Genomic DNA, 23,143 nt, shown 5'->3' with positions numbered 1-23,143 from the left:
TTTTACTGAGTTCTTTGCTTTCGAAAATATCTGAAGACGCTTCTTGGCCAAACTGGCTGGCTGGGGAGGGAATGTTGAGGATATCTCTGTGCGCAACCGCACGGTTGGTCGACATAAATGTTTTGAAACTGCTAGTCGATTCCAGTGCTGGATCCAGACGTTGGATCCAGTTCAATTCTTATTGTGATTGTGAGATTCGTCAGTTCTAGCCCTGTGAGCACCATTACTTACGTGTTCGTCAGTATTGTTGGTGTCGTGATGCTCAAGGCCGGACGTCCGCCATTTTAGGCGGAGAATCTTCAAGTTTCCGACTGAATACGAAGCTAATCTCGGAGATCGGTTGGTAGGGTGATCTACAGCGGGTCTTCCTTTCTCGATGCTGCGGTTCCGATCAATCTTGCCTGGACCACTAAGTAACCAGAAAATACATAGCAGCACAAGAATAACCCCTTTATCTTATGTTGCGACTTGGTTTGGGATTCGACGATTTGCAGATCGGATTCAGGGGTAGCGTCGGGCTCGCGAAGGGCAAAGCCTCCCGCTTGCCGCTTGCCGCTCTGCCGCAGTAGGGTTCGTTCCACGAGAAGCATCTGCGTTTGGTCAACCATTGCCAGCTCATGTATCTCAAGATGCCCAAACCATTCTTACATGTGCCACGTTCGCCTCGCGTTCGATGGAGATCATGGATGAGATTATCTTCACGCGCTACCTAGCAGCATCTGTTTGTCAAGAAACATCAAGGGGATCAGCCATAGAGTGGACATCGTAGATTCATCATCTCGAGGAGATGGTAAAGATTCTCTCCTCGGGAAGATGGCCAACATCTAACAAAAAAACCCAGAGGTACAGGCCTAAGGGAAGTCTCGGCAACGTTGCGAAAAATGGCCTCCAAGTGTGGACGGCTTTTCATTCCAGTCCAGTTCCGAGAGGCGCAGCAAAGTCAATTGAAGGACAGAGATGAATTGAACTGGGCGCGAGATTCCCAGTGGGAGCCCTGGGCCGAGATACGAGTCCTGGGATAGCTTGAAAGAAGCGATGCTGACGGTGCCCGCATCTCACGAGCCCGATGAAGCTGGATCGAGTTATTCCGAAACATGAATTTCGAGGGCGTGTCTCCTTAACGAGACACCGGCAGCAACGGTAGGACGTGGGGCATGATGTTTGTTGATTGGTGCAATGGCATGCTGAAGTGGTAATCTGTGATGTGGCCGCGGCGACAAGTTGAGGACTCAAGAGAGATGTGCGACGCCACAGTCGATGCCGTGTCCGAACAAGCCGGAATGGAGGGTGGTGAAAAATGAACTCCTCCCAACTGAATGGCGCAAGAAGCAAGTCGCGGTGACAGCCCACCCTTGTAACCGGTAGCTTGAAGCAACAAGAATAGGTGAAACAGAATCGAGAGTTCGAGGAACGAAGGTCTGTGGGCATCAAGCCTTGGGGAATCTCCGTGCTGTATTTCAGGCATGAGGAAGCGATTGCCAGACCAAGCCCGCGGTTGGCTGGTTGAAGCACATTTGACGCAGACAGAGGCGGAAGCTTCCATGCGGCGAGTCTCTCCGGGAACGAAGTCAGATGAAGACTCCAGAAGTGGAGGGACGTATTAGTGAGGGGTGAGGTGTGCTGAGCATGTTTGGCGGTGTCGAAGTAACCATGAAGGAAGTGTGCTTCACCGATGTAGTACACAAACGCAGCTCAGTCTATCCTGGCAAGAAACGAAGGCTTCTGGGTTTGATGTAGGGTAAGGAAAATGTGAGAAAGGGCTGACCTGTAACTTACCGGTCCGGTGCAGTTCCCACCCCCCCCCCCCCCCCCCCCCGCGTCAACCGTTGTGCTCCTGAGCTAGATAACCGACTGATAAGATAAGAGCTTTGAGCCTGACATGGAAGGTGGAGCTGATCACACATGACCGGAGGACGCTAATATGAGTGCTGCAGCTACTCCATTCAGGTACCTAGATACCTAGGTATCCGTACATGGAGTTACAGCCCCGTCCGTCTCTGCATCTTGTACCTTTGCTAGCCGAGTGACATCTCGTTCCGCCCCCATGCCCCGCTTGTCCGTTGTCACTGCTGAAGCATCACATGAACCCCTCTGCCGGACCCGTGGACAACAATCAAACACAACTTGCGCTCTTCGCTGCCTCTACTGCTGTCTCTCGGAGTTTCCTCCTTCAACCCCATCCATATCTAACCCCTTCACAGAGAACATCGCACACGCACTCGATAGAAACGTTGCACACTTCCATCCACTCCAACGTGCAAAGGAGTTCCTGCGACGACGCTGCCCGGAACACCTTGCGGACCCCGCGCTGAGCTCCGATCACGTTCTGCCGATCATGTCGCTTTTCACTGCACAACTGCACCCAGGGCGAGCTCTGGGATTTCTCGGTTTGCATGAAATCTGGCCCGTCAGAAATACTCTCGGACGCTAACTCTATTGCCCGTCGACTAGTTCTCGGAGCGTCCTTGCATGATGTCTTGACACGACTGAAGGCCGAGCCGCAACGCTTTCCGCAACTCGACCTCGCCTACTCCCGCGAACAGCCCGTCGAGCAACCCGTCACCCTGAGCCTCCCCGCGAATGGCATACGCCTACGGTTCGACGGCCCAGAGCAACGTCTGCGACTAATAGAGATTGTCGACTTCACAAAAAACCACGTCACGTTTAAGGACCGCGACCTTGTGAAGCCCGCCAACTCCCAGGGGCCACCATCGTCGCCTGTCCCCGGAGAGTCCAGCTCCGGCCCAACCTTCCGACAGATCTACCACAGGCTGCTCGGGCCAACGTACGGCGGAGAGTTTATCCCGCCAACACCCGATGCCCCCGACAACCTGGGTAACTACATACTTTCCTACCCCGGCGTTGCCTTTACCTTCCGACTGGCTGAATCAGCATACTCCCCCAACAAGGACGTCGTGTCGCTGCTGTCTTCAGCGGCGAGCCAAGTGCCCACATCCATGGCGGTTTTCAGCGGCGATTCATGGGCACAAGCGCGAGAGAACCTTTGGACTGAGATTCTTCCCAGTGTCAAGACGGTACCTGTTCTTCCAAGAGGGAAGGACGTGGTTCCCGACGAGATATCGCTGGTCAAGGTCCACGGGGGTGGAAAGCTCCAACTCTTTCGCAAGTGGACCAACTCTTCCGTCTGGATCATCCTGGGAGAGACTAGCCCACAAGAGTTGATTGCGGAGCTCGGCCCCCCCAACGCTACATATCGGAAGAACGACCAGAGGATGACAATACACAAGCTTCGGACGGCCAGCCATAGTAGAGCTCGGTCAAACGGCGCTGATCTACATCGGCCAGACGACCTGACTGATACCGACCAGTCGTCTGCGAACACCGGCTCAGACGATTCCAACGACGAAGCAATCGAGGAGGACATTGCTGGAAACGTTTCGGGCGAATGCTTCTACAATTACTTCTACTTGGGCTTTGATGTATTGGTGTCAACGCCTTCGCCACCGTCGAGACCACCGCCGGCGCAGCATGAATCCCATTTACCGCCCAGCAGGCCCATCAAGTCGGAGTCTCCTGACCGCCTGGTTGCTACGAAGCTGGTTCTTCATGGAAACGTGCCTGGCTCGTACGAGTTCAACAGACACCGCCGCTGCCGTTGGGAGATCAGCTATCTTGATGATGGCCCTCCTGGCACGGCGGCAAACTCGGAGACAAAATTCACCGAGATTAAGGATAGACTGAACGAACGGTGGAACAGCGCGTACCCTGATGGCGACACCAAAGCGCCACAAAGAGGCATGGTACTCAATCGGGGCTGGGGGGACAGTCCTGGCAGTAGCTGCGAGTTCCTCGGGGGCTGGGAAGACAGCGGCGCCAAGAGGCTTGATGGCAGCGATGATTCAACCACCACTCTGTTTGGGTTCCCCGGTCTCGTGTTTGAGGTACTCAAGAACGATCATGTCAACACGGTGACTGTGTTTTAGGTTTGAACTAAGCATTAAATCCGGAGGGAAGGGGGATGGGGGATGGGGGTCGGATGTTATGGCGAAGTCGTGAGCAGATTCTTTGCGACCATGGCCGGGGAGACAAGGCTACGGGGATGGCTGCGATATCCCTACAAACATGATGGCTTATGCTCAAATGAAGATGCATCGTCAGACACCATCACTTCCCTTTGCCTTGTTATTGGCTTGTCGGCCAACTCAATATGGAACAGCTATGACGTGGCCGCTGCCAGATTCCTAAATTACGAGGCTTCATCACCATCCGCCTCCAATAGTCCATCTGATTTTGCGTTCATGCAGTAGAGAGATGGGATCGTTCAGCTTTGTCCTCGCTTTAGCTTTACCTGTCGGTCTGACTCGGGTTATGTTTCGGGAGCCATGGGCATTGCCACCAGCACCTACCATGTTGTAAAGCTCCAGCAGCTCCGGGCAGGCCGTTCGTGTTGGAACGCTCTCCCGAGACGGCGTCGAAAATCGATAAATAATACAGCGGGAAGCCTCTGTTAATTTCCAGCATAGAACAGTCGTCCTTCGAATACCCAGAGATACCCCAAAGATACCCCCCCCATTATACCCCCATCCCCCGTTCCCCTATTTCGCACTATTCACCATGAAGACCCCTCCGTCAGCTCAGAACGCCAAGCAAAATGCTCTGGCTCTCAAGCGATACCTTCCCCGCAAGCTCAGGGAAGCTGCCGAGGACGAGGCCGCGGTGGAGAAGGGAGTCGGACACGACCTGACCGTTTACAGCTTCGATCGTCCCAACGGCCAATATGGGTACACGCCCTTCTCAATCCAGCTGCGCCTCCGTCTCCGCCACGCCGGCATCCAGCACAAGGACCGTGCCGCCAATATCTTCCAGGCTCCCAAGTACAGGGTGCCGTACGTCAAGCTCGCGGACTCGGACGAGCTCGTCGGCGAGTCGCAGTTCATCATCAAGCGCCTGGTGCAGACCGGCAAGCTGCCGGATCTTAACAAGGAGCTTTCTCCCTCCGACCTCGCCAAGGATGCCTGCATCCGCGCCATGCTGGAGGATCGTGCCTACTTCCTCGTTGTAAGAAAGATGCCAACCAAACACACAATACATACCCCTCTCGACAAGACGAGTCTTGAGCCGAATGCTGACAAGACATGTTTCTTCTAGCTGTACGAGAGATGGCGCGGCCAGTACGAGATGATGTGGCACGACGGTCCCTTTGCCCACTTCGTCTGGGGCGCGAAGCAGATCTCAACCCAGGCGGCCCGCGGCTACGTTAATTCGCAGCTGTGGTTCCAGGGCGTCGGCCGCTACAACGACGAGGAGGTCAAGGCCTTCGCAACGGACGTCGTCATGTCCCTCAACGGCTTCTGCGAGACGTCGCTGTCGAAGCTGAGCCTCGACTCGCGGGAGTCCCGGGAGCCCTTCTGGATCCTGGGCGGTCAGCGCCCGTCCGAGGCCGACTTCATCGTCTACGGCAACCTGGCCACCATCCTGGGGACCACTGTGTAGGTGACTGGCTCGTCATACTTTCTCTCCTTGATGATGTTGGTGAAGGGTAGAACATACGTGCTGACGAGGAACGGATGCATAGCAACCCGGTCCATGCCGCCCTCATCCGCGAGAAGCCCGCGCTGGTCGAGTACGTCGGTCGCATCCACGAGCGCTTCTTCGGCGAGTACAAGTCCCCCGTCCACTCTTGAGTTTTGTTCTGGTTAGGGTGAGATACCCCGATACCCCCTCAGGTCACCCCAAACCGAAGGATGCTGTCGTGCGATGTATGTATTGTTGGAATTTTTTCTTTATCGGGCCCGCAAGCACACGGATCCGGGCTCTGCGCTTGATTCTCGCATGATTTCTCCGTGTGGCTGCGAAGGAGGGAGGGAAGGGGAGGTGGAAGCTGGTTAGGAGCGCAGCAGAATACCTAACTCGAGTTTCCGATCTCCGCTAGAGTTTAATCACCTGTTCATCCAAGTCTCTCCGGTCATGACGTGTGCCGGTTCGGTGTTGTGTTGACGCGAGGGGATGTCGGTGTGCCTGTGTGGCACGCATGATAGTTGCAGCAGCAGTAATTCACCTACAACGCAAACCAATAAGTGAAGCAAGCAGAATTTCCATAGCATGGAAGTAGTAGGTACTGTAGGCGCTGGTCGGCGGTCGATGGGTTCGCCAAGCTGTAGTCGAGAGGGGGGCGGGCGGTTGGGATGTCTCGCATCGGTCCAGACCAGGGAGACCCTTTCAGATGCAGATGGCGGTCTGGGCCGTACGAGTTTAGCGCAGATCGAAGATCCCCATATTTATTCTAGCGCTCCCAACGCCCTCTCTAAACAAGAACAAGAAACGAACTGAAAGGCTTGTGGCTGGGAAGCGTAAGCAATGTTGTGATGCGCTCCTTCAGCAAGAAGCGGGTACAAAGACAAAGGGACCTTTTGTTTACTGCGCCGTTCGCTGTTTCCCCCCCACTTCGTCCCGTCATCTGCTAGGATTCGGCGCCCCGGAGATACAACCACCGTCGTGGAAAAACAGTATGATCCGCTCCGACAATTGCCGAATCGGGTGGGGTCGCTCTCTCACAGGTGTGGGGTCATCCCGGTGGAGCTGATAGCGCGTCCGGCTGCAACGCCACGGCAGAGCTACCACCTGGTGGGAAGGAGCACTAAAGCTGGTTTGGACTTTGGCAATCCTGGAACTGTGGAACTGTCTGTGTGCTTGCTGCCGCTGCCGCTGCCGCTGTATGGCGTTTGACCGATCCGTGAGCACACACTAGGTACGGAGGACAAACACACGCTCACTACCTACCTACAAGTTACGTTAGGTGTCACTGAACAGACACGTCTGCCACCATCCACCATCCTATAAGGTACTCACTCAGCTGGCACATGTCAATGCCCTGTTTCGCCTCGGACGAATCAGCGCCATCATCGCCAAAAATCCTCGTCACCTTTCGTCCCTTCACATGGGGTACCCGTCCTTGGCATTTTGAACTTGTCTAGCACCCCAACCCTCCCACCATCCACCACCCCCTTGCATCGAACCCCGACGACCATGGCCGTCGCAACCTATTAACGTCCCTCATTTTTTCTCTCCTTCTTTTGGTTGTCTTCTTCCTCCTTGTCACCAACACCATCGCCGTCTTGACCTCCGTGTATGACATCCGTCCACCGTCGACGTCCAGGCGAAGAGAGAGCGACGCCACAGCGACAGCGACAGCGACGCCGACAGCGACGCCGACAGCGACAGCGACAGCGACAACGACAAAAACAGCTACGACCACGATCACAACACCCCGACTCCGACTCCGACGATAACCTGGTGAACCTCGAGACACCGCGACGGCCATGCGAGCATCTCCGTCGCCATGACGGAGAAGGATGCCGCCCAGCAGCGTGCCGTTCTGACGAGGAAGCTGAGCCCGCACTCCATGCCCGGCGATAGGGGAAGCAGCAGGGGTAGTTATGAGACGGGCGAGTCGAGTGCCACTGGCAGTATCCTCCACGACACGACGCTTTTGCCGTCCCCCGACGAGCCCAACGGCCGCCGTCCCCTTTCGTCCAGCCCTCGGGATGCGGAAGATACTAATGGATACCATGGGAAGGATACGAGGAAGCAACGTGCACAAAGGCATCGCTCTAACGGGGCCTTTTTACTTCAAGATGCCATCCGTCACGAAGATGACTCCGACAGGGACCAGGCACCTCGCTTGCGTCACGTACGCAACCTTCCACCCAGCCGCAGGACCAATGACCATATGAGAACATCCGACAAGTCAGGATCCAGTGCTGGTCGCGAAGCCGGGCTTGGGCTTGCAGGACTGGACAGCCCGGCCGGACAAGATGGCGACGTTTCCCCGACGCAGCCTACACACAACCTGACGGTCAGGAAACGAGATGCGCCGAATGGCAGGCCCCTTTCAGGAACGAACTTCACGCCGGCCGCGAACACGTTGCTCGATATCGACTCTGCCCAGATTGTGAACATGGCCCTTAACCTGAGCGAGTCACGGAGGCAGGTATCGCGGAGGATAGCACCGCCCCAGGCGGTCCCGACACTAGCTCAGCTTCCGGACGGGACGACAGGCGCCAACCTCAAAAGCCACTTACAACAACAAAGAAGAATATCGCGGACGAGGTCTCCAGGGCCCGACAAGGCACTGACCCCGCGACTGCCCTCTACCGGTGTCCTCAGCAGCCCCTTGCAGGCGACGTTCGACATGAGCCGTGAGGGCACCTTTCGTAACCATTTCACTGCGTCGACCCTGGCTCGAGCGCAAAAGGCAAAGGAGCATCTAGAGCTCATGGCCCAGTACAGGCGGTTCCTGGAGCTGGTGCCTCCCATACAACCACATCATCATCAAAGCCGCCCGACGACTGCCAGCCCACCGACGTCTTCAGGAGGTGTTGCCAGAGTATCGACCTACGGTAGCTCCGATGGCACCGTACGGCTCGGTCGCCCGTACAACCCATTACAGTATATTCGAAACAGAAAGGTCCGCGCTCGAGAGCGCAAGGCCATCGATGGGGAGGGCCAAGGCTTTGGAGACATTATGAAAGTCGCCGACTGGGTCGATGAGGTTGCCAAATGGGCCGCAACGGGCCAAACGGGCGTAGATGGCTGCACACTTCCGCCTTTCGCAGACGCAGACGCGTCAGAGAACGCTCTTCAGCTGGCGGCGAACGCCAACAAACCACGCAGACCGAGGCTTGACTGGATCGTAGACGCAGCAGACCTGCTTGCCGATGCATACTGGTTGGAGCAGGACCACCATAAACAGTTGATCGAGGATCGCCATTGGCGGCGCATATTCCCCCAGAACGTCGACCTTCACAGACCTCTGTCCAGACAAAACGACGAACACGGGAGCGAATCCGGTCGAACGTCAGTTCACAGAGAGAGCGAAGAGTTGGGGCCCGCACTCGACCCCAGGACCAGCAACCCGAAGCTTGTCAAGTCGGATACGGAGCACTCCACAGGCAGCGCCCGGGAGCGCGCTCGCCAGAAGTTGCATGACCTCACGGGTCATCATCATCACCGTCACAGCAGCTCGATGCACAGCCATCACGACTGGCGGCATGGCAAGACGTCCTCTGACTTTTCAGACAACGAGAACGAGGCAAGGCCGAAGGAGAGGAGGAGCCGGAAAGGCACACTCACTAGTAGCCATCAAGACATCTTAGAAAAGCAGATGCTCGAGATGATTGCCAAGGAGGCACGAGAGAATGGTCCCAGAAGGCCAGGCGGGTCAGGCTACGTGACTCCAGAGCGACAGGCTGGGGCTGGGTCTTATCCGCCATCCCGACAACACAGCCGAAAAGCATCCATCGCGGAGGTCAGTGAGTCTGATGAGAGGAAGAGTAAGGACAAGCCTCGCTTCACCCCGTTGCATCTCCAGCGTCCGACGAGGTCTAGTCTGGAGATTCCAGCAACGGCTAGGAGAAGCTCGTTCGAGATAGATTCGTCATTGCCCAACTCTCCCGACGGTGCAGTCCGTGGGGACCCTTTCATCCCGGCGCTTGGTGGAGATCTCTCACCAGGATCCAGCCGTGCCAACTCTCCTACGCGAAACCCCTTCGTAAAGGTCAGGCAGATCTTCCGCGAGCGCAGCAAGGAACGAATCGACGACCGCATCTCGGAGGAGAAGTCTAGCGCCGAGTATGTGGCCAGCGCGCCAAGGACACCGTTCGAGGCGTCGCCAGAATCCTCAGGAGAACGGATGTCAACAGACTGGCGAGGGCCGTCGCGAAGCCCCTCTCGCAAGGTCGTACAACGCCAGACGGGTGAAAGCCACAAGTCTCACCGCAGCGTTGCTAGCGTCAAGCTGCGCAGCGACGACCCTGGCATTCGAGGCCTCTTCAAGGGGGCTCGCTTCGACAACGTTATTCGCGGCGGAGTATCGAAGCTCGGCGATTTGATCTGGCGTAAGGAGTCGGACACTGGGGATCTCTTATCTGAAGTCGAGGGCACGACGACAGATGAATCGGACACAGAGCAGAGGGGCAGACGAAAACGAGGCGAGGTACCTCTCTCGAGGACGGCCTCGATTAGGAGTCAAGGGCTACGCCAGCAGACGACCAAGACCTACTTGGACGTCATGCCCACCTTTGAATCTGCTTCCGCCAACAAGCTGAGGCACACGGAGAGCGAGCCAGCACACCTGCCAGACAACTCGCCGCCTTCGGCGAGCCGTAAGTCGCCTCGTTTCGATAGGCTCAAGCCACCGCGCATCGATATCATGAACGCATCGCCAACCTCGTCACCAGGCTCGCACAAACGATTGTCGGATGTCTCTGAAAGCGGAGTGTTGTCTGGTGGTGGTCGCATAGCGGACGTCAAGGAAGCAGACAAGCGCCTCAACTCCATCATCGCCATGCCGCCATTTGTCCCTGATGGACGCCCCGGATCTGCGTCCAACCGCAGCCGACACTGGTCCATTTCAGACCACAGCCCCGCGCCGGAACGGGCTCCCATGTCGAAGCGGGAAGTGGCCCGGCTTCGTGCGCTGGTCTTGAGCTCTGGCATCAAAGCCATGGAAATCACTCGTCGCGCCAACGAGCCTCAGTTCGTGTTTGCAGATCGGCCGAGGATGTCACAGAACGACTTCACAGTCGCCAACGTCTTTTGGCCCGAGGTGGCCAAGCTCAGCCCCGACCCGGCCAACGTGCGCAGTAAGGCCGTCTCCCAGACGGAGCTCTACCAGTTCGCGGCCAAGACCCTCGGCAACTCGATCCAGTGCGCCGGCCAAGACTGGCAGAAGGCGGCCGACCTCTTTGTGTCGGATACCGTGCCCGCTCTACACCGCCGCGTGGAAGACGTCCGCCGGCGCGTCGCCACGGACCTGTCCGCCATGACGCGCGCGGCGGCCGACGAGGCGGACGAAACGAGCCGCGACCTCACCCTGGGCCAGAGGCTGAAGATCAAGCACACGCTCGACGTCATCGAGACGATGCTGCGACGGCGCAGACGTAGGTTCCGCTGGGTCCGTCGCGCCATGTGGCTCGCGGTAGAATGGGTGCTCGTGGGCTTCATGTGGTACGTCTGGTTCGTCGTCATGATCCTGCGCGTGTTTTGGGGCGTTGGCCAAGGAGCCGTCGGGGCCGTGAGGTGGCTGTTGTGGTTGTGAGCGAGCCCTGTGGTTCGAATTATTTTGGTTTTGTTCCTACTATACGAGCGACAACTTCTTTTTGTCCGTTTTCATTTGAAACCAAGTTCTTCCCATCATCATCGCCGTTATCACCGCCGCCGATGTTCCATCATCAGCACTGTCATTACGAAGCATAGCGAGCGGACGGACGGAGCAGACATCGCATGCGCCTCGGGAGTTTGTCGCATTGCGAATACGGCATTATCTCCAGGTTCAACCACATTTTCGTACTCCTTTTTCTCTCTCCTATTTTCTTTTGTTTTCTTTCTTTTTTTCTTGTGTTCCTGAATACAGCATTGGGGAGCCTGGAGAACCAACAAAACATAAACACAAACAAGAAAACCAAAAAAAAAAAAAACCCCCCAACCCCCCGATGAGGACTGAAGCTTGGGAGAGATCTGAGGGAAATGGGGGATGACGGATAGGGATAGTGGAGAAAAACGAGAGAAAGAGAGGAAGTACAGAGAGGTTATGATACCCGAAGGAGAGAGAAGTGGGAGGATTGTTCTTTTCCCTATTCGTCGACTCTTTGGAGTCGAGTCACCTTCTTATTATTCGTTCGTCCGCCTGGCCCTCCAAGTGTCAACTACGCCAGAACGAACCCTTATTGCCCTTCTCGCCCTCTCGCGACACGGTCAAGCTGGATTGGCTTGTTTAAGCTTCCTTGGCGACTGCGAGGGTATGTTTGGAGAGTGATCGGCGTTTTCTTTATCCCGTTCCCTTCTGCTCCGACTGTACGGACCAGGCGCGGAATTACAATACAGTATATATAATGATGCATACCTACTTCATTTTCTCCGTTCCCTTTCAGCTTTTGAGTGTGGTGCCTGAGAGTCAGAGGTTGGAAACACCACGGCGTCCAATGATTGTGCCTGAGGGAATTCTCCCCTCCCCCTCTCATTGAGTGTGGGTTTGGTTATGATCTTCACGAGGGGCCAAGGAAACGAACATCAGGTTTCCTCAGGCGGCATTGTACCACGTCACTTGCTGCGTCCAACGGTTGAGTTATAAGAAGACTAGTGGGACTAAACCGGAAGAAAAGATGTAGTATTATTCAGCTCTAAAAAAATACGTTATTTTTGCGACATCTAACCCATGTCGATGCCCTATGAGAACGACCAGCTCCCCGACCCTCCTTACTCGAGATTGAAGCAGGGAATCGAGGGTTCTGTAATGACTTCTCTGCCGGATGTTGGTACAGGGCCCATTATCCGGTGCAATAAAGAACCTCTTTACGGAATCGTGCTCAACACACAAAGAGTAGAAATGCGACAAGTGTGGATTGTGGACCTCGGCCTCAATCCAGAAGAGAAATAAAGGAAGAAATAAAAGAAAAGAAGGCAGAGAAAGGTTGCCCTTATTCGATTCTCTTCTTGCCCTCCTCTGCGTTGAGATACCTCGCGGTGCTGAGGCCGCGCTCGTGACGGGCGACGAAGGAGCCCAAGACGGAATCTTTGCGGGCCTTGGACATGTGCTCGGCGAAGCCCTCGCTGGCCCACGGTCTGGGGTTGAGCTTGGGCCAGTTGACCTGTGGAAAACGTGTTAGCTAACCGGGGGAGGGTTGATCGACCTTGAGAGGCATGGAGACAACACGACTTACGTAAAGCATGCCGTGGCTAAAGATGAAGCTGGCGCACCAGACCGAGACGGCGAGCCAGAAGAGGATGAAGACGCGGATGGTGACGACGGCCTCGGACTTGGAGAAGAGGCCGACGAGGACGAGGAAAACGGAGAAGGCGAGGAGGTAGGGGACGGACTGGATGAGGATGGGCCGGCGGTCGGCGAAGACGAGGGAGCCGCCGATGTTGGCGGTGCCGGGGGTGTATACGCCGAGGAAGAGGTCGTACGAGTCCTGGCGAGGCCCGTCGAAGAAGTTGTTCTTGAAGTAGCGAGTGACACCGATGCGGGCGTCCTGGAGGGCGCCGACCTTTGTGCGGTTGCCAGTGCGGGTGACGTCCGTCTTCATGGCGCCGGTGCCCGAGTAGGAGCACGAAACGACGTCGGCGTTGTCGGCCCATAGGTTGCGGAACATGTGCTCAAAGGCCGGGTCCTCGTCGCGGAAGGAGGAGCCGCGGGTCATCAGGCCCATTTCCTCAAAGATGCGGTCGAGCATGTGGCGGGCGAACATGGACTGGACGACGTTGGTGCGGTCGAGGCAGTCCATGCAATTTGTGCGCATGACGCTCGTCTGGTAGCCGCGCGGCTCGAGACGGCCGTCATTGGATCCTGGCATGTCAACGGCGCGGAAGTAGGCCTGGGAGTCGAGGGCGTCGCGCAGCTTCTCGACGAGGGCGTAGGCGCGGTGCATCTTCATGCCCTTGGTCTCGTGGTGGTAGTCGAAGTAGATGTAGTGCAGACGGTCGAACTCAACGGCGCGCTTCTCGGGCTGGATGACGGTGAACTTTTCGTCCGTGATGCGGTCGCCCTCGGTGCGCTCCTTGGGGGACGAGACGAGCTTCTCAACCACCTGCTCGTACGATGTCTTGACGCGCTGCTCGCGGCCCTTTTGGTTCACGAGGTTGATGAGGTAGTTGTCGCCGTAGATGCGGATCTGCTCCTCGAAGTGGGCCTTGGCGGCGGGCAAGGCGCTGTCGATGCCACGGATCTGGAGCTTGGGGACGTAGCGCAGGCTGTTGATCTCGGCCCAGTAGGCGGGCACGCTACCGCGGGTCTGGGCGTAGGCCATGATCTGAGTCTCTTTGCCGTTGGCGCCGTACTTGCCGCTCTGCATGTCGGTGCTGCCGGCGAAGCCACCCATGGTGCTGGTCGAGTCGTTAAAGATGGTGATCTGCTCCGTCTCGTTGTAGTTGGCGGCGTGGCCCTCGTCGTCGAGGCCGCGGGTGAAGTATCTAGTACCGCCGCGGTGTCTGGACCTGCGGGAGATGAGGGTGATGGTGACGGGGGTGCCCTTGAAGGTGGTCGGGCGGATCTCGAGCATGCCGAAGATGACGGGCAGGATAAAGGGGTCGACGGCGGACTGGGGACCGACGTGGCCCCTGGCACCCCTCGTGCGGAAATCGACCAGGTCAGACTGGATAAAGCGGTTGAAGAAGAAGCGGTCGTCGGCGCGCTGCCAGAGCGGCAGGGAGGTGTCGGCCGAGGCCTGGCGCTGGAACGAGTTTGTGAGGTCGAGGGAGTAAGAGAAGTACATGGGGCCGTTCTTCATGAAGGTGTCGAGCAGGCCGATGAATGTGTCCTCGTCGGGGTCTCGGATCTGGCGCTCGCGCATAGGGAGAATCTCGGTGGCGATGACCTTGTAGACGGTATGGCCCTTGAGGCGGCCGACGGGCTCGGCCTTGGTAATGACAATGACATACTTGTCTGGCAGGAGCATGAGGAGGTCAGCGGGGGTCTCGGCGGGAGGAAAAAGAGTAAAACCAAGGCTCGAGATGGACGGGGTGGTGAAGGGGTTCCTTCTTACCGAGTCTAAGCTGGATGATGCCTAGGATTCCGGCGATGCTGGAAACGCGGGATACTCTCTTGCCTAGGCCTGCATCTCCCAGGCGCAGGTCGCCAGTGGGACGGTCGATGACCAGGGCGGGGGCATCGGGTGACGAGGGCGAGGTAAATACGTAGGAATCGGGGGCGACCTTGACATTGATGTCACGATAGGGCAGAGTCGGCGCCATAGTGACGGGCGGACGGGGTTTCGAGGGTGATGTCGGGCAGCAGGAAGAAGCAAAGGCTGGAAAAATAAGTTCAGAAGAAGTTGAGAAAGGGAGTGGATGAATTAAAACAGGAAGGGAAGCCTTGGTGCTTTCGTTTTCTTGCAGCTGGTCGGTCGAGATTGTTGGCGACAGTCGCAAGAAGGAAGAAGCAGAACTGCACAGCCGCCCAGAGAGGCTTGAGGACAGCTTGAGGCTATGGTTGGTCGCTGATGGTGGTGAAGCCCAATTAAAATGGCTGTCGTCACTGTGCAGTGCAGTCAGTGCAATTCCAAGTTCATGCCCACCTACCTACCTACCTTACCTACCGAGGTACCTAAGTACTCAGGTACCTTAAGCTGGAACCCTGACACCCGCGGGGGGGGGGGGGGGGGGGGGGGGGGGGGGAGGGGGGAAGGGCATTCACGTATCGGGGTGGGACCCGCTCCATTATTCCTGCAAGTCAGACATGTGCTTGTAAAAGTGACTGTAATTGCACTACCTGAGCTAGGGATTTGCTTACTAACAATATTATCCCCTTATCAAATGTAACTGCTGTGCGTCGACGAAAAGCTGATGTTTTCTACCCCTCTACAAATACTCACGTAGTAGCAAGCTCGATATTAGCTACCTAGGTACCTGGTGACGACTGATCCGACCCGCAAACCCCAGTCCAAGCGGCCTAAGCGGCCATGTCATTGAGACCGACATCGCCGTCTTGTTTTTCACTGCAAATGCTGTTGGGGCGGTCACATACTTCATTTTGCAATCGCAGGGCGCTCCACAGAAAGGCTGGGCTTATAACCTTGGATGCGAATGGGTCCTTTGAAGCACGCAAGTTTGATGTATTTATCGGGCATCCGTATGAAGCCTATGCTATCATCGATCCAGATGTAGGCCTCGCCATGAAAACAACCATAGCTAAGCAGACTGGATTGTTGTTCAAAGACGCAACACCACATCCGCGCACTGTCATCGAGGATGATCTCGCACGTCAGGACGCAGCCAACGCCAGCCCTGCGACCCTATGGTTTCGGGGAGCTATTCACGCCGTCATCTCCCTCGACGGAACACCGGACCTTGAATACTGCTGGGCTTGAAAGAGTAGGATATGCTAATTGTAGCCCATAGATGATCTTGAAAACCCGTTCCGGGCCACCTACTAGCGCTTGTGGTTGGAGAGGGCTCTGTGAACAGTGGATGTACAAAAACGATCTGTAAGGTGCAGTTGATACAAAGCAGGACAGAAAGTGTATTTGAAGAGATGAGGAAGACTGATGAGGCCGGCAGCAAAACTTGCGGAACTTTTCTCCGAAGCAACTTGCAAGCATTATCTGCAGGCCGCCTCGTTGTGGTCTTGACTTTAGCAGCACGTCAGGGTTTAGATTTTGTAGGACTCTCTGCCCTTCTTCTATGTCCTTCATCCCAACTTCTCTATTTGCATTTCTAATTCTAACAGGAAGCCTACCTCAATTCTATCTCTCACACTGTCTTTAACCCTGTCTCTATTACTTTCCCTAAACTCAGGTATTCCTTTACAATGATCGGTTCCTAGTTAGACAGCAGTATGATACTAAAAGCATTGAAAGGACGCCTTGATACACCCATTTCTATCGATGAGACACAATTCGCAGAAAGAACGCCTCTTTTGATCTAGCTGTAATGTTTTCGACCCTAAACATCCATTAGCATTCTCTGACGTAAGATGGACCCAACATCAGTTGAGCCATCGGGATCTAAGTTTCCAGGGTCCTCCTCAACAGCTCCCAGCTCCGTATCAATCCGGTATCCGATCCCACTTGCTTCAAGAATCGCCGACACTTGGCAGTGAGCTCTAAAGAACTCAGGGTCCGGGAGAGGATACCGTGGATCTTTTGAAGGCAGTGTCATAACATCTTGATGTCCTTGAGGGGGCGTAGCCCCACCTATTGGCCAGGGCGTAAACCACTTGATCTCGTAGCGATGCATCTAGGTGAGATGAATTAGTCACATTTTGACACTGGAAAAGTTCACAAGTCAACAAAAACTCAAGGCGCAAAAGGAGACTTCCACTCACCTGCTGAGGGAGGGGGTCGAAGGCGATGAAGTAACCATCAAATGTAGCATGAACGCCGATAGCGAAGGTGATCAAGTTTTGGTATTGATTCAGGGTTTCCGGGCCAATTTTCCCCTTCAACCCTGGAAAATAGCGGTACAACGCGAACCATAACACATCGCTTGCTTTTTTTTGCCTTCCATCCGCATTATTGAACTTTCCAAGGCCGAGCGGAAGAATGTGCGTGAGATGTGTTCCTTGCACAAACGCATCAGCAGGCGGGACAACCTTTTTGTCGAAAGCGCTTCGGCGATCGAATATGTGGCTATAGGTGCAGCGAAATCCATCACGCTGCAGGCAGTGCGCCTTCACGGTCTCCAGGCTGTGTCCGTTTAAGGGTCTAAGTTGAGTCGATGAGTCGGCGATAGCGTCTGCGATAGTTGGGACAGGCGATGAGGTAGCCGATGCGTCAGATTTGACACCCCCAGCAAGTTTCACTGAGGGTATATATCGGTTAGCAATGTATTATGGGAGAAGTGTTCGGATAATGAGATTATTCACTGGGCTTCAAGATGGCGTCAACTAGATGCTTTGCCAGGAGCTGGAGTTTGGCGTCGTCCCGGCCAATAGTCTCGATGTCAAGCATTAACTCCAGTTGTCCATGCTTGGAGAGAAATTTCAGAAATAATTGCAGAATGTTGGCAGTTTTGTGGTCTGTCGAACTAGGCTTGTAAGACTCGACGATTTCGTTGGAGGCTTCGATCAACTCAAGGAGCCGGTCAGGATGCGTCAACGCTGAATGAAAGCTCGTTTCCTGACGGAGAGGGGATGCTGCTGAGCTGGGAGAGTGCTCAAAACATTCGTAAATGACCGCGCCCTCATCGGTGAGTCTGCCATCATGATTTGCGATTTAGTGATTTCGTTCTGAGCTGAAATCAAGCGCGGATGAAATCAGTTTTCACGGCGATCTAGTGTAAGTACCAGAAGGAAGGGATTCGGCCGATATGTCACTAACAAGCCTACAGGGATTATCCTAGTTCAGTGACGCGAGGTTGCGATACTGAGCGGATAAACCATAGACCGCTCCGGCGTCTCACCCGAGGGGCAGGGGAAAGACAGGAAGGTGGAAAGGTACCTTTGCATACTGGAATCCAAATCGAAGGTACCTCCATACAAGGTGGTGCAGAAGATTCTTAGGTAATCTGCCACGCCCGCAGTGAGGTCAGAATCCATCGGGGTCATAGGTGGCCCCGTCCCTTTCTGCACCTGACAGCCAAGACAGCGTAGCACGCAGTGCAGTGACCGAGTCCTCAGCAGCAAAACAGGACCCCCGTTTATCCCCCCGACTGCCCAAAAGGCCTGACGTGAGCAGCTGCTTCGTCTCCCGCCCCCCCCCAGCCATTCATCATCAAGCTTCAGGCAGTCACATTATTTCCAGGACCCGGTTTACCACTGTAATCTACCTACCTAGACACTTGGTACTACAGATACCTTACCTTACCTAGTACCTACCGCCCATCCACCACATTCCCTCCCATTGCTTCCCACCTTGCATTCCATCCATACCGACCGAACCGACCTTGGATTCGCCCCTCCTGCCGCGCAACCCACGATTAAGATCCTGATCTTGATTTTGATCCTGATCCACGACCACGCCGCCTCTGTTATTCGAGAACTCGATTCGCATCTTCCTCGCCTGACTCTCCGCCAAACCTGACCCCCCATCTCGACAACCTTTTCCCGACGACCGACGATTTGGTTCCCCTCGGGCGACGTTCGATACAGCCTCTCTCTCTCTCCTTGTCTTTAGTCCGCCCGCTTGCTAGGCTCGCCCAACGCCGGCCTTTCCACAACCACCTCATCTCTCCCAACCAGACCCTACACATCACGCAAAATGGCTGCTCGAGGCCCCGGTGCTCCCGGTGCCCGTGGAATGAACACGCGCTTCGCGCAGTTCAAGCTGGTTCTGCTAGGTAGGTACTCTCATGCCCGTCACTATGACACAAAGAAACGCCTAGATAGCTGACTGCGATGGTGACGGTCCACAGGCGAGTCCGCTGTCGGCAAGGTATCTATTTGTCCGAACCTCATTGAAACGCTGTACGCCGTACTAATCTGTCATCTAGAGTTCCATCGTGCTGCGATTCGTCAAGGTATGTCGTAGATGATGATGCACGCCGTCGTTCCAGTCTTCAAGAGTCAATCTGCTAACGGCGCTTCACCATCACAGGACCAATTTGACTCGTACCGCGAATCGACCATCGGTGCTGCTTTCTTGACGCAGACCATCTCCCTCGACGAGAACACCACAGTCAAGTTCGAGATCTGGGATACCGCCGGACAGGAGCGATACAAGTCGCTCGCTCCCATGTACTATCGCAACGCCAACTGCGCCGTCGTCGTCTACGACATCACCCAATCTGTTCGTCACGTCACCCCCGAAAAAACGGTTTGCTCAGCTTGCTAACAGTGCGCAAGGCATCTTTGGACAAGGCCAAGGCATGGGTAAAGGAGCTCCAGAGGCAAGCGAACGAGAACATCATCATCGCCCTGGCTGGCAATAAGTTGGACTTGGTCACCGAGCAGCCCGACAAGCGAGCCGTTTCCACAGCAGACGCCGAGGCCTACGCGCGCGAGGCCGGCCTCCTCTTCTTTGAGACATCGGCCAAGACGGCCGAGAACGTCAAGGAGCTCTTCACTGCTATTGCCAAGAAGCTGCCGCTTGACCAGGCCGGCCCTAGGCATGCCCGGCCTGGTCAGCGACAGGGCGTGAGCCTGCAGCCCGAGACTCCTGGCAGCAACGTCGGCGGACCTTGCAGCTGCTAGATGAGACGGACGCAAACCAAATACCGCATGGCCGATGGAATCCATGGAGGCCCAGCGGGGCGATGGGGTCAAGTTTCTCGTCCAGACGAGGCAGGCTCCCGTTGGCAGACTGCTCGAGGCGATCCTTCAGCCAGGCACCGAACCAACACGAGCATGTAACACGACGACGGCGTTTGGGCTGGACGGGGTCCGGCGGCGTTGTTGTCGCGCACCCTACACCGAAGAAAGGGTATGCCAGGCCCAGCTCCCCACCCCCCCTTTTTTTTTAATATCAACAGTACGCTTTTTCGAGAGTGTGATTTTTACATTTCGTGCCTTCATTGCGCTGGTTCTTCGGTTGCGGCAACTCGGGTGTAGGGACAGTCCTGGAACAAGACGGTGTACGGGAAACGGATTCACTTTACTGGGAGAAGCATCCTGCAGCATTTTTCTGATGTACAGTATGCGATAGAGGCAACTGTTTCTCAAGGATGGGTCGTATACAATTTTTCTCTCTTCTTTTTCCGTTCAGAAGGCAGTCAATTTGGATGTGAGTTTGAGGACGGGTAGGTCGTGCCGTATGACGAGGTACTCGTTGTGTTTAATTCTTGGCCAGTGATGAGAGAGAGAGGGGAGAGCTGTGATGGATGACGACCAGGGTGACATAGCATGTCATGTGTTTGTTCATCCATGAGATGCGTAGCTGCGCGAGAAGGGAGTAGTTAGTAGGTAGAGTTGGTATAATTTGATTACATGGTACCCGGAAGAACTCGATCATCACGATACTTGGTTACTTGGCCATGAGCCTGTACCAAGTCATGGGCATGACAGCTATTGGTAAGTGAGTGAGTGGTTCAAATGAGGAGGTGACTGAAGTGACTAAAGCGAGCGAGTGAGCGAGTGGGTGACTAGAGACTGATCGAGTGACGTGAGAGGCCTGGCCCATCCCGGTTCCTGCCGCTCGGCGCTCGCAGCGGACCATGGCAGGAAGCTCCCAGTTTTAGCCGAACTTTTCCCTTGGCTTTTTTGTGTCCGGGCTCCATCACCTACCAAAGCCAAAGGACCTGCCTCGACCAAAAACACCTCTCGATTTCCATTCCCTCAATTACGCCTTGTCGGCCCATCGCATCCCCTCATGTTGCGAACATCGATTCGATCCGTGAGGGTGCTCGGCCACAGGCCTGCGGCGGCCGTCGTTGGCCGCCAATGGCAGGTCGCTGCCACCCGCCGGAGACACTTTGCCGACGACAAGAAACCTGACCCGTCCCGACCAGCCGCCCTGCCGACCACAGAGACCATCACGTCCGAGAAGAGCGAAGTCCCCGAGGTCCGGTTCGTCGAGCCGTCGATTCCTAAGGAAGACGTCCCCCTCACGCCCCCGACCCCGAACACCGTTGTCCCCGAGACAGAGGCTGCCACGCCTCCGCCGCTGTCGCCCGCAGACGCTGCCCCGAAGAAGAAGGGCTTCTTCCGCCGACTGAGGAACCTCGTCTTGACCCTCGCCATCCTCGGAGCCGTCGGCTTCGGTGGCGGCGTGTGGTACTCGCGCATCAATGACAACTTCCACGACTTCTTCACCGAGTTTGTCCCCTTCGGCGAGCAGGCCGTCCTCTACTTCGAGGAGGCAGACTTCCGCAAGCGGTTCCCCAACATTTCCAACAAGCTCAAGGGAAGAGACACAGGCAGCCAGGTCAATATCCCCGCCCAGAGCGGCGCGTCCTGGCGGGTGGCCGACAACGGTGAGCCCGCCAGCCGCCAGTCGAGCGCCGTCGACAAAAAGGCCGCTGCCAAGGTCATCGCTGTCAAGGAGGAGCAGAACAACCCGGTCGAGAAGCCCAAGGCGGCGACGGAGGCTCCCAAGCCCACACCCGCAGCCGCGCCCGAGCCCGTCAAGGAGGCTAAGCCTGCCGCCGCGGCCAAGAAGGAGGACGCGGCTGGATTCAAGGCGCCCGAGGTCAATGAGCCCTCGCGATTCCCTCCCATCGCGCCGATCGACCCCCTGAAGATCGAAGACGCGACCGAGCCGGTGGTTCAGGACCTTGTTCGCATGCTCAACGACATTATCACCGTCATCAACGCCGACAAGGCCCACGGCCGCTATTCCCCTACCATCTCCAAGGCTAAGGGCGAGCTGAGCAAGGTGGGCAGCAAGATCAAGGCCATCAAGTCGTCAGTCGAGGAGAAGGCGGCTTCCGAGGTGCAAGCCAAGGTTGCCGACTTTGACAAGGCCGCCAACGACCTCATCGCGCGCGTCGAGTCGGCCATGGTCGTGCAGGAGACGCAGTGGAGGAAGGAGTTTGAGGAGGAGATGCAAAAGGTCAAGGCGAGCTACGACGAGCGCGTCAAGCTCGTGCTGGAGCGCGAGAAGCAGCTTAACGAGGAGCGTCTTAACAACCAGCTGCTGGAGCAGGCGCTCGCCCTGAAGAAGGAGTTCGTCTCGGAGGTGCAGAACCACGTGGAGGCGGAGCGCGAGGGCCGGCTCGGCAAGCTGGACAAGCTGTCGACGGCCGTGGCGGAGCTCGAGAAGCTCACCACGGGATGGAACGAGGTGGTGGACACCAACCTCCGCACGCAGCAGCTCCATGTGGCCGTCGATGCCGTCCGCGCCAGCCTCGAGAACGCCACGCACCCCAGGCCCTTTACGCGCGAGCTTGTGGCTCTCAAGGAGATTGCGGCCGAGGACCCCGTCGTCAACGCAGCCATCGCGTCCATCAACCCGTCCGCCTACCAGCGCGGCCTCTCCAACGCGGCGCAGCTCATTGACCGGTTCCGGATAGTGGCCAACGAGGTGCGCAAGGCGTCCCTCCTCCCCGAGGAGGCGGGCGTCGCCAGCCACGCGTCGAGCTACCTCCTCAGCAAGGTCATGTTCAAGAAGCAGGGCCTGGCCGACGGCGACGACGTTGAGAGCATCTTGACGCGCACGCAGACGCTCCTGGAGGAGGGCAACCTGGACGCTGCCGCCCGTGAGATGAATGGTCTCCAGGGCTGGGCGAAGACGCTGAGCAGAGACTGGCTCGGCGAGGTGAGGAAGGTCCTCGAGGTTCAGCAAGCGCTTGATGTAAGTTGTGGTCCTTAGTTGATGTTGCATCTATGGTATTGGTGATTGGGTAACTAACAGCCGTTCCAGGTCATTGCGACAGAAGCCCGTCTGCAGAGTCTCAAGGTAGAATAATGGACGGAAATGGTTTCTTTTGTCTAGTTGGAGGGGTTGGGAGGAGACGTTTAGAGACAGTAAGAGAAAAAGAGAGAGAGCCTAGACCTCTGGTCTGTGTAAGACATAGCCATAGACTTGAATGAAGGCAGTGTATTTTATTAGGTATTGGGGACTTGGTGATGTGATGCTATGAAACCGCTGGTGAGGTCTTGCTTGATTACCACTGTGCTCCTTTTTACTGCTGTCACTGAAGAAGTGGACTCAGCATGTACATGTTGTCCCATAGTCCGCCTATAAATTGTGTGTAGATCTCAGCCGGGGAGGGGATCACGGTGGTGGTGGTGGTGGATAAGGGGACGGGAACACGGCCGGGACCAACGCCGAGCATCAGAGCCGTCGGCCGGCTCAAGATCCGAAGCCAGCCG

General features: G+C 56.2%; 9 protein-coding genes across 9 annotated transcripts; 6 read left to right on the top strand and 3 right to left on the bottom strand.

The window, feature by feature from the left end:
* Positions 1 to 664: 664 nt before the first annotated feature.
* CDEST_12115 (uncharacterized protein) lies at positions 665 to 1,719 on the bottom strand. Its single transcript, XM_062928271.1, has one exon. The coding sequence runs from the start codon at positions 1,426 to 1,428 to the stop codon at positions 907 to 909; it is 522 nt and encodes a 173-aa protein (XP_062784322.1). The 5' UTR covers positions 1,429 to 1,719; the 3' UTR covers positions 665 to 906.
* A 325-nt stretch (positions 1,720 to 2,044) lies between these two features.
* CDEST_12114 (Putative PHAF1/Protein broad-minded) lies at positions 2,045 to 3,954 on the top strand (the record flags this gene model as incomplete). Its single annotated transcript, XM_062928270.1, has 2 exons — positions 2,045 to 2,387; positions 2,452 to 3,954. 2 exons carry the CDS (start codon positions 2,045 to 2,047, stop codon positions 3,942 to 3,944), a joined length of 1,836 nt encoding a protein of 611 aa, XP_062784321.1. The 3' UTR covers positions 3,945 to 3,954.
* A 621-nt stretch (positions 3,955 to 4,575) lies between these two features.
* CDEST_12113 (Putative thioredoxin-like protein) lies at positions 4,576 to 5,645 on the top strand (the record flags this gene model as incomplete). The annotated part of the gene is made up of 3 exons (XM_062928269.1): positions 4,576 to 5,019; positions 5,110 to 5,450; positions 5,537 to 5,645. The coding sequence occupies 3 exons, from the start codon at positions 4,576 to 4,578 to the stop codon at positions 5,643 to 5,645; spliced, it is 894 nt and encodes a 297-aa protein (XP_062784320.1).
* Positions 5,646 to 6,737: 1,092 nt separating this feature from the next.
* Positions 6,738 to 11,366, top strand: CDEST_12112 (Putative maintenance of telomere capping protein). The gene has a single exon (XM_062928268.1). It carries the CDS (start codon positions 7,301 to 7,303, stop codon positions 11,057 to 11,059), a length of 3,759 nt encoding a protein of 1,252 aa, XP_062784319.1. The 5' UTR covers positions 6,738 to 7,300; the 3' UTR covers positions 11,060 to 11,366.
* Position 11,367: 1 nt separating this feature from the next.
* On the bottom strand, positions 11,368 to 14,964 carry CDEST_12111 (Putative SAC domain-containing protein). The gene is made up of 3 exons (XM_062928267.1): positions 14,502 to 14,964; positions 12,681 to 14,401; positions 11,368 to 12,608 (listed from the first exon to the last, which is right to left on the bottom strand). Exons 1-3 carry the CDS (start codon positions 14,707 to 14,709, stop codon positions 12,438 to 12,440), a joined length of 2,100 nt encoding a protein of 699 aa, XP_062784318.1. The 5' UTR covers positions 14,710 to 14,964; the 3' UTR covers positions 11,368 to 12,437.
* Positions 14,965 to 15,294: 330 nt separating this feature from the next.
* CDEST_12110 (uncharacterized protein) lies at positions 15,295 to 15,960 on the top strand. Its single transcript, XM_062928266.1, has one exon. The coding sequence runs from the start codon at positions 15,417 to 15,419 to the stop codon at positions 15,822 to 15,824; it is 408 nt and encodes a 135-aa protein (XP_062784317.1). The 5' UTR covers positions 15,295 to 15,416; the 3' UTR covers positions 15,825 to 15,960.
* Positions 15,961 to 16,398: 438 nt separating this feature from the next.
* CDEST_12109 (Putative HNH nuclease) lies at positions 16,399 to 18,001 on the bottom strand (the record flags this gene model as incomplete). The annotated part of the gene is made up of 4 exons (XM_062928265.1): positions 16,399 to 16,692; positions 16,781 to 17,256; positions 17,321 to 17,590; positions 17,857 to 18,001. The coding sequence occupies 4 exons, from the start codon at positions 17,999 to 18,001 to the stop codon at positions 16,399 to 16,401; spliced, it is 1,185 nt and encodes a 394-aa protein (XP_062784316.1).
* A 187-nt stretch (positions 18,002 to 18,188) lies between these two features.
* Positions 18,189 to 20,340, top strand: CDEST_12108 (Putative small GTP-binding protein). Its single transcript, XM_062928264.1, has 5 exons — positions 18,189 to 18,732; positions 18,808 to 18,827; positions 18,886 to 18,912; positions 18,990 to 19,181; positions 19,238 to 20,340. Exons 1-5 carry the CDS (start codon positions 18,654 to 18,656, stop codon positions 19,583 to 19,585), a joined length of 666 nt encoding a protein of 221 aa, XP_062784315.1. The 5' UTR covers positions 18,189 to 18,653; the 3' UTR covers positions 19,586 to 20,340.
* Positions 20,341 to 20,699: 359 nt separating this feature from the next.
* Positions 20,700 to 22,736, top strand: CDEST_12107 (Putative MICOS complex subunit MIC60 protein; the record flags this gene model as incomplete). Its single annotated transcript, XM_062928263.1, has 2 exons — positions 20,700 to 22,622; positions 22,692 to 22,736. 2 exons carry the CDS (start codon positions 20,700 to 20,702, stop codon positions 22,734 to 22,736), a joined length of 1,968 nt encoding a protein of 655 aa, XP_062784314.1.
* Positions 22,737 to 23,143: the final 407 nt, after the last annotated feature.

The sequence above is a fragment of the Colletotrichum destructivum genome, chromosome 8, assembly GCF_034447905.1.
Source record: "Colletotrichum destructivum chromosome 8, complete sequence".
Lineage (NCBI taxonomy): Eukaryota > Fungi > Ascomycota > Sordariomycetes > Glomerellales > Glomerellaceae > Colletotrichum > Colletotrichum destructivum.
The sequence above is the reverse complement of the archived record's forward strand: the minus strand, read 5'-3'. Positions and strand labels throughout refer to the sequence as shown.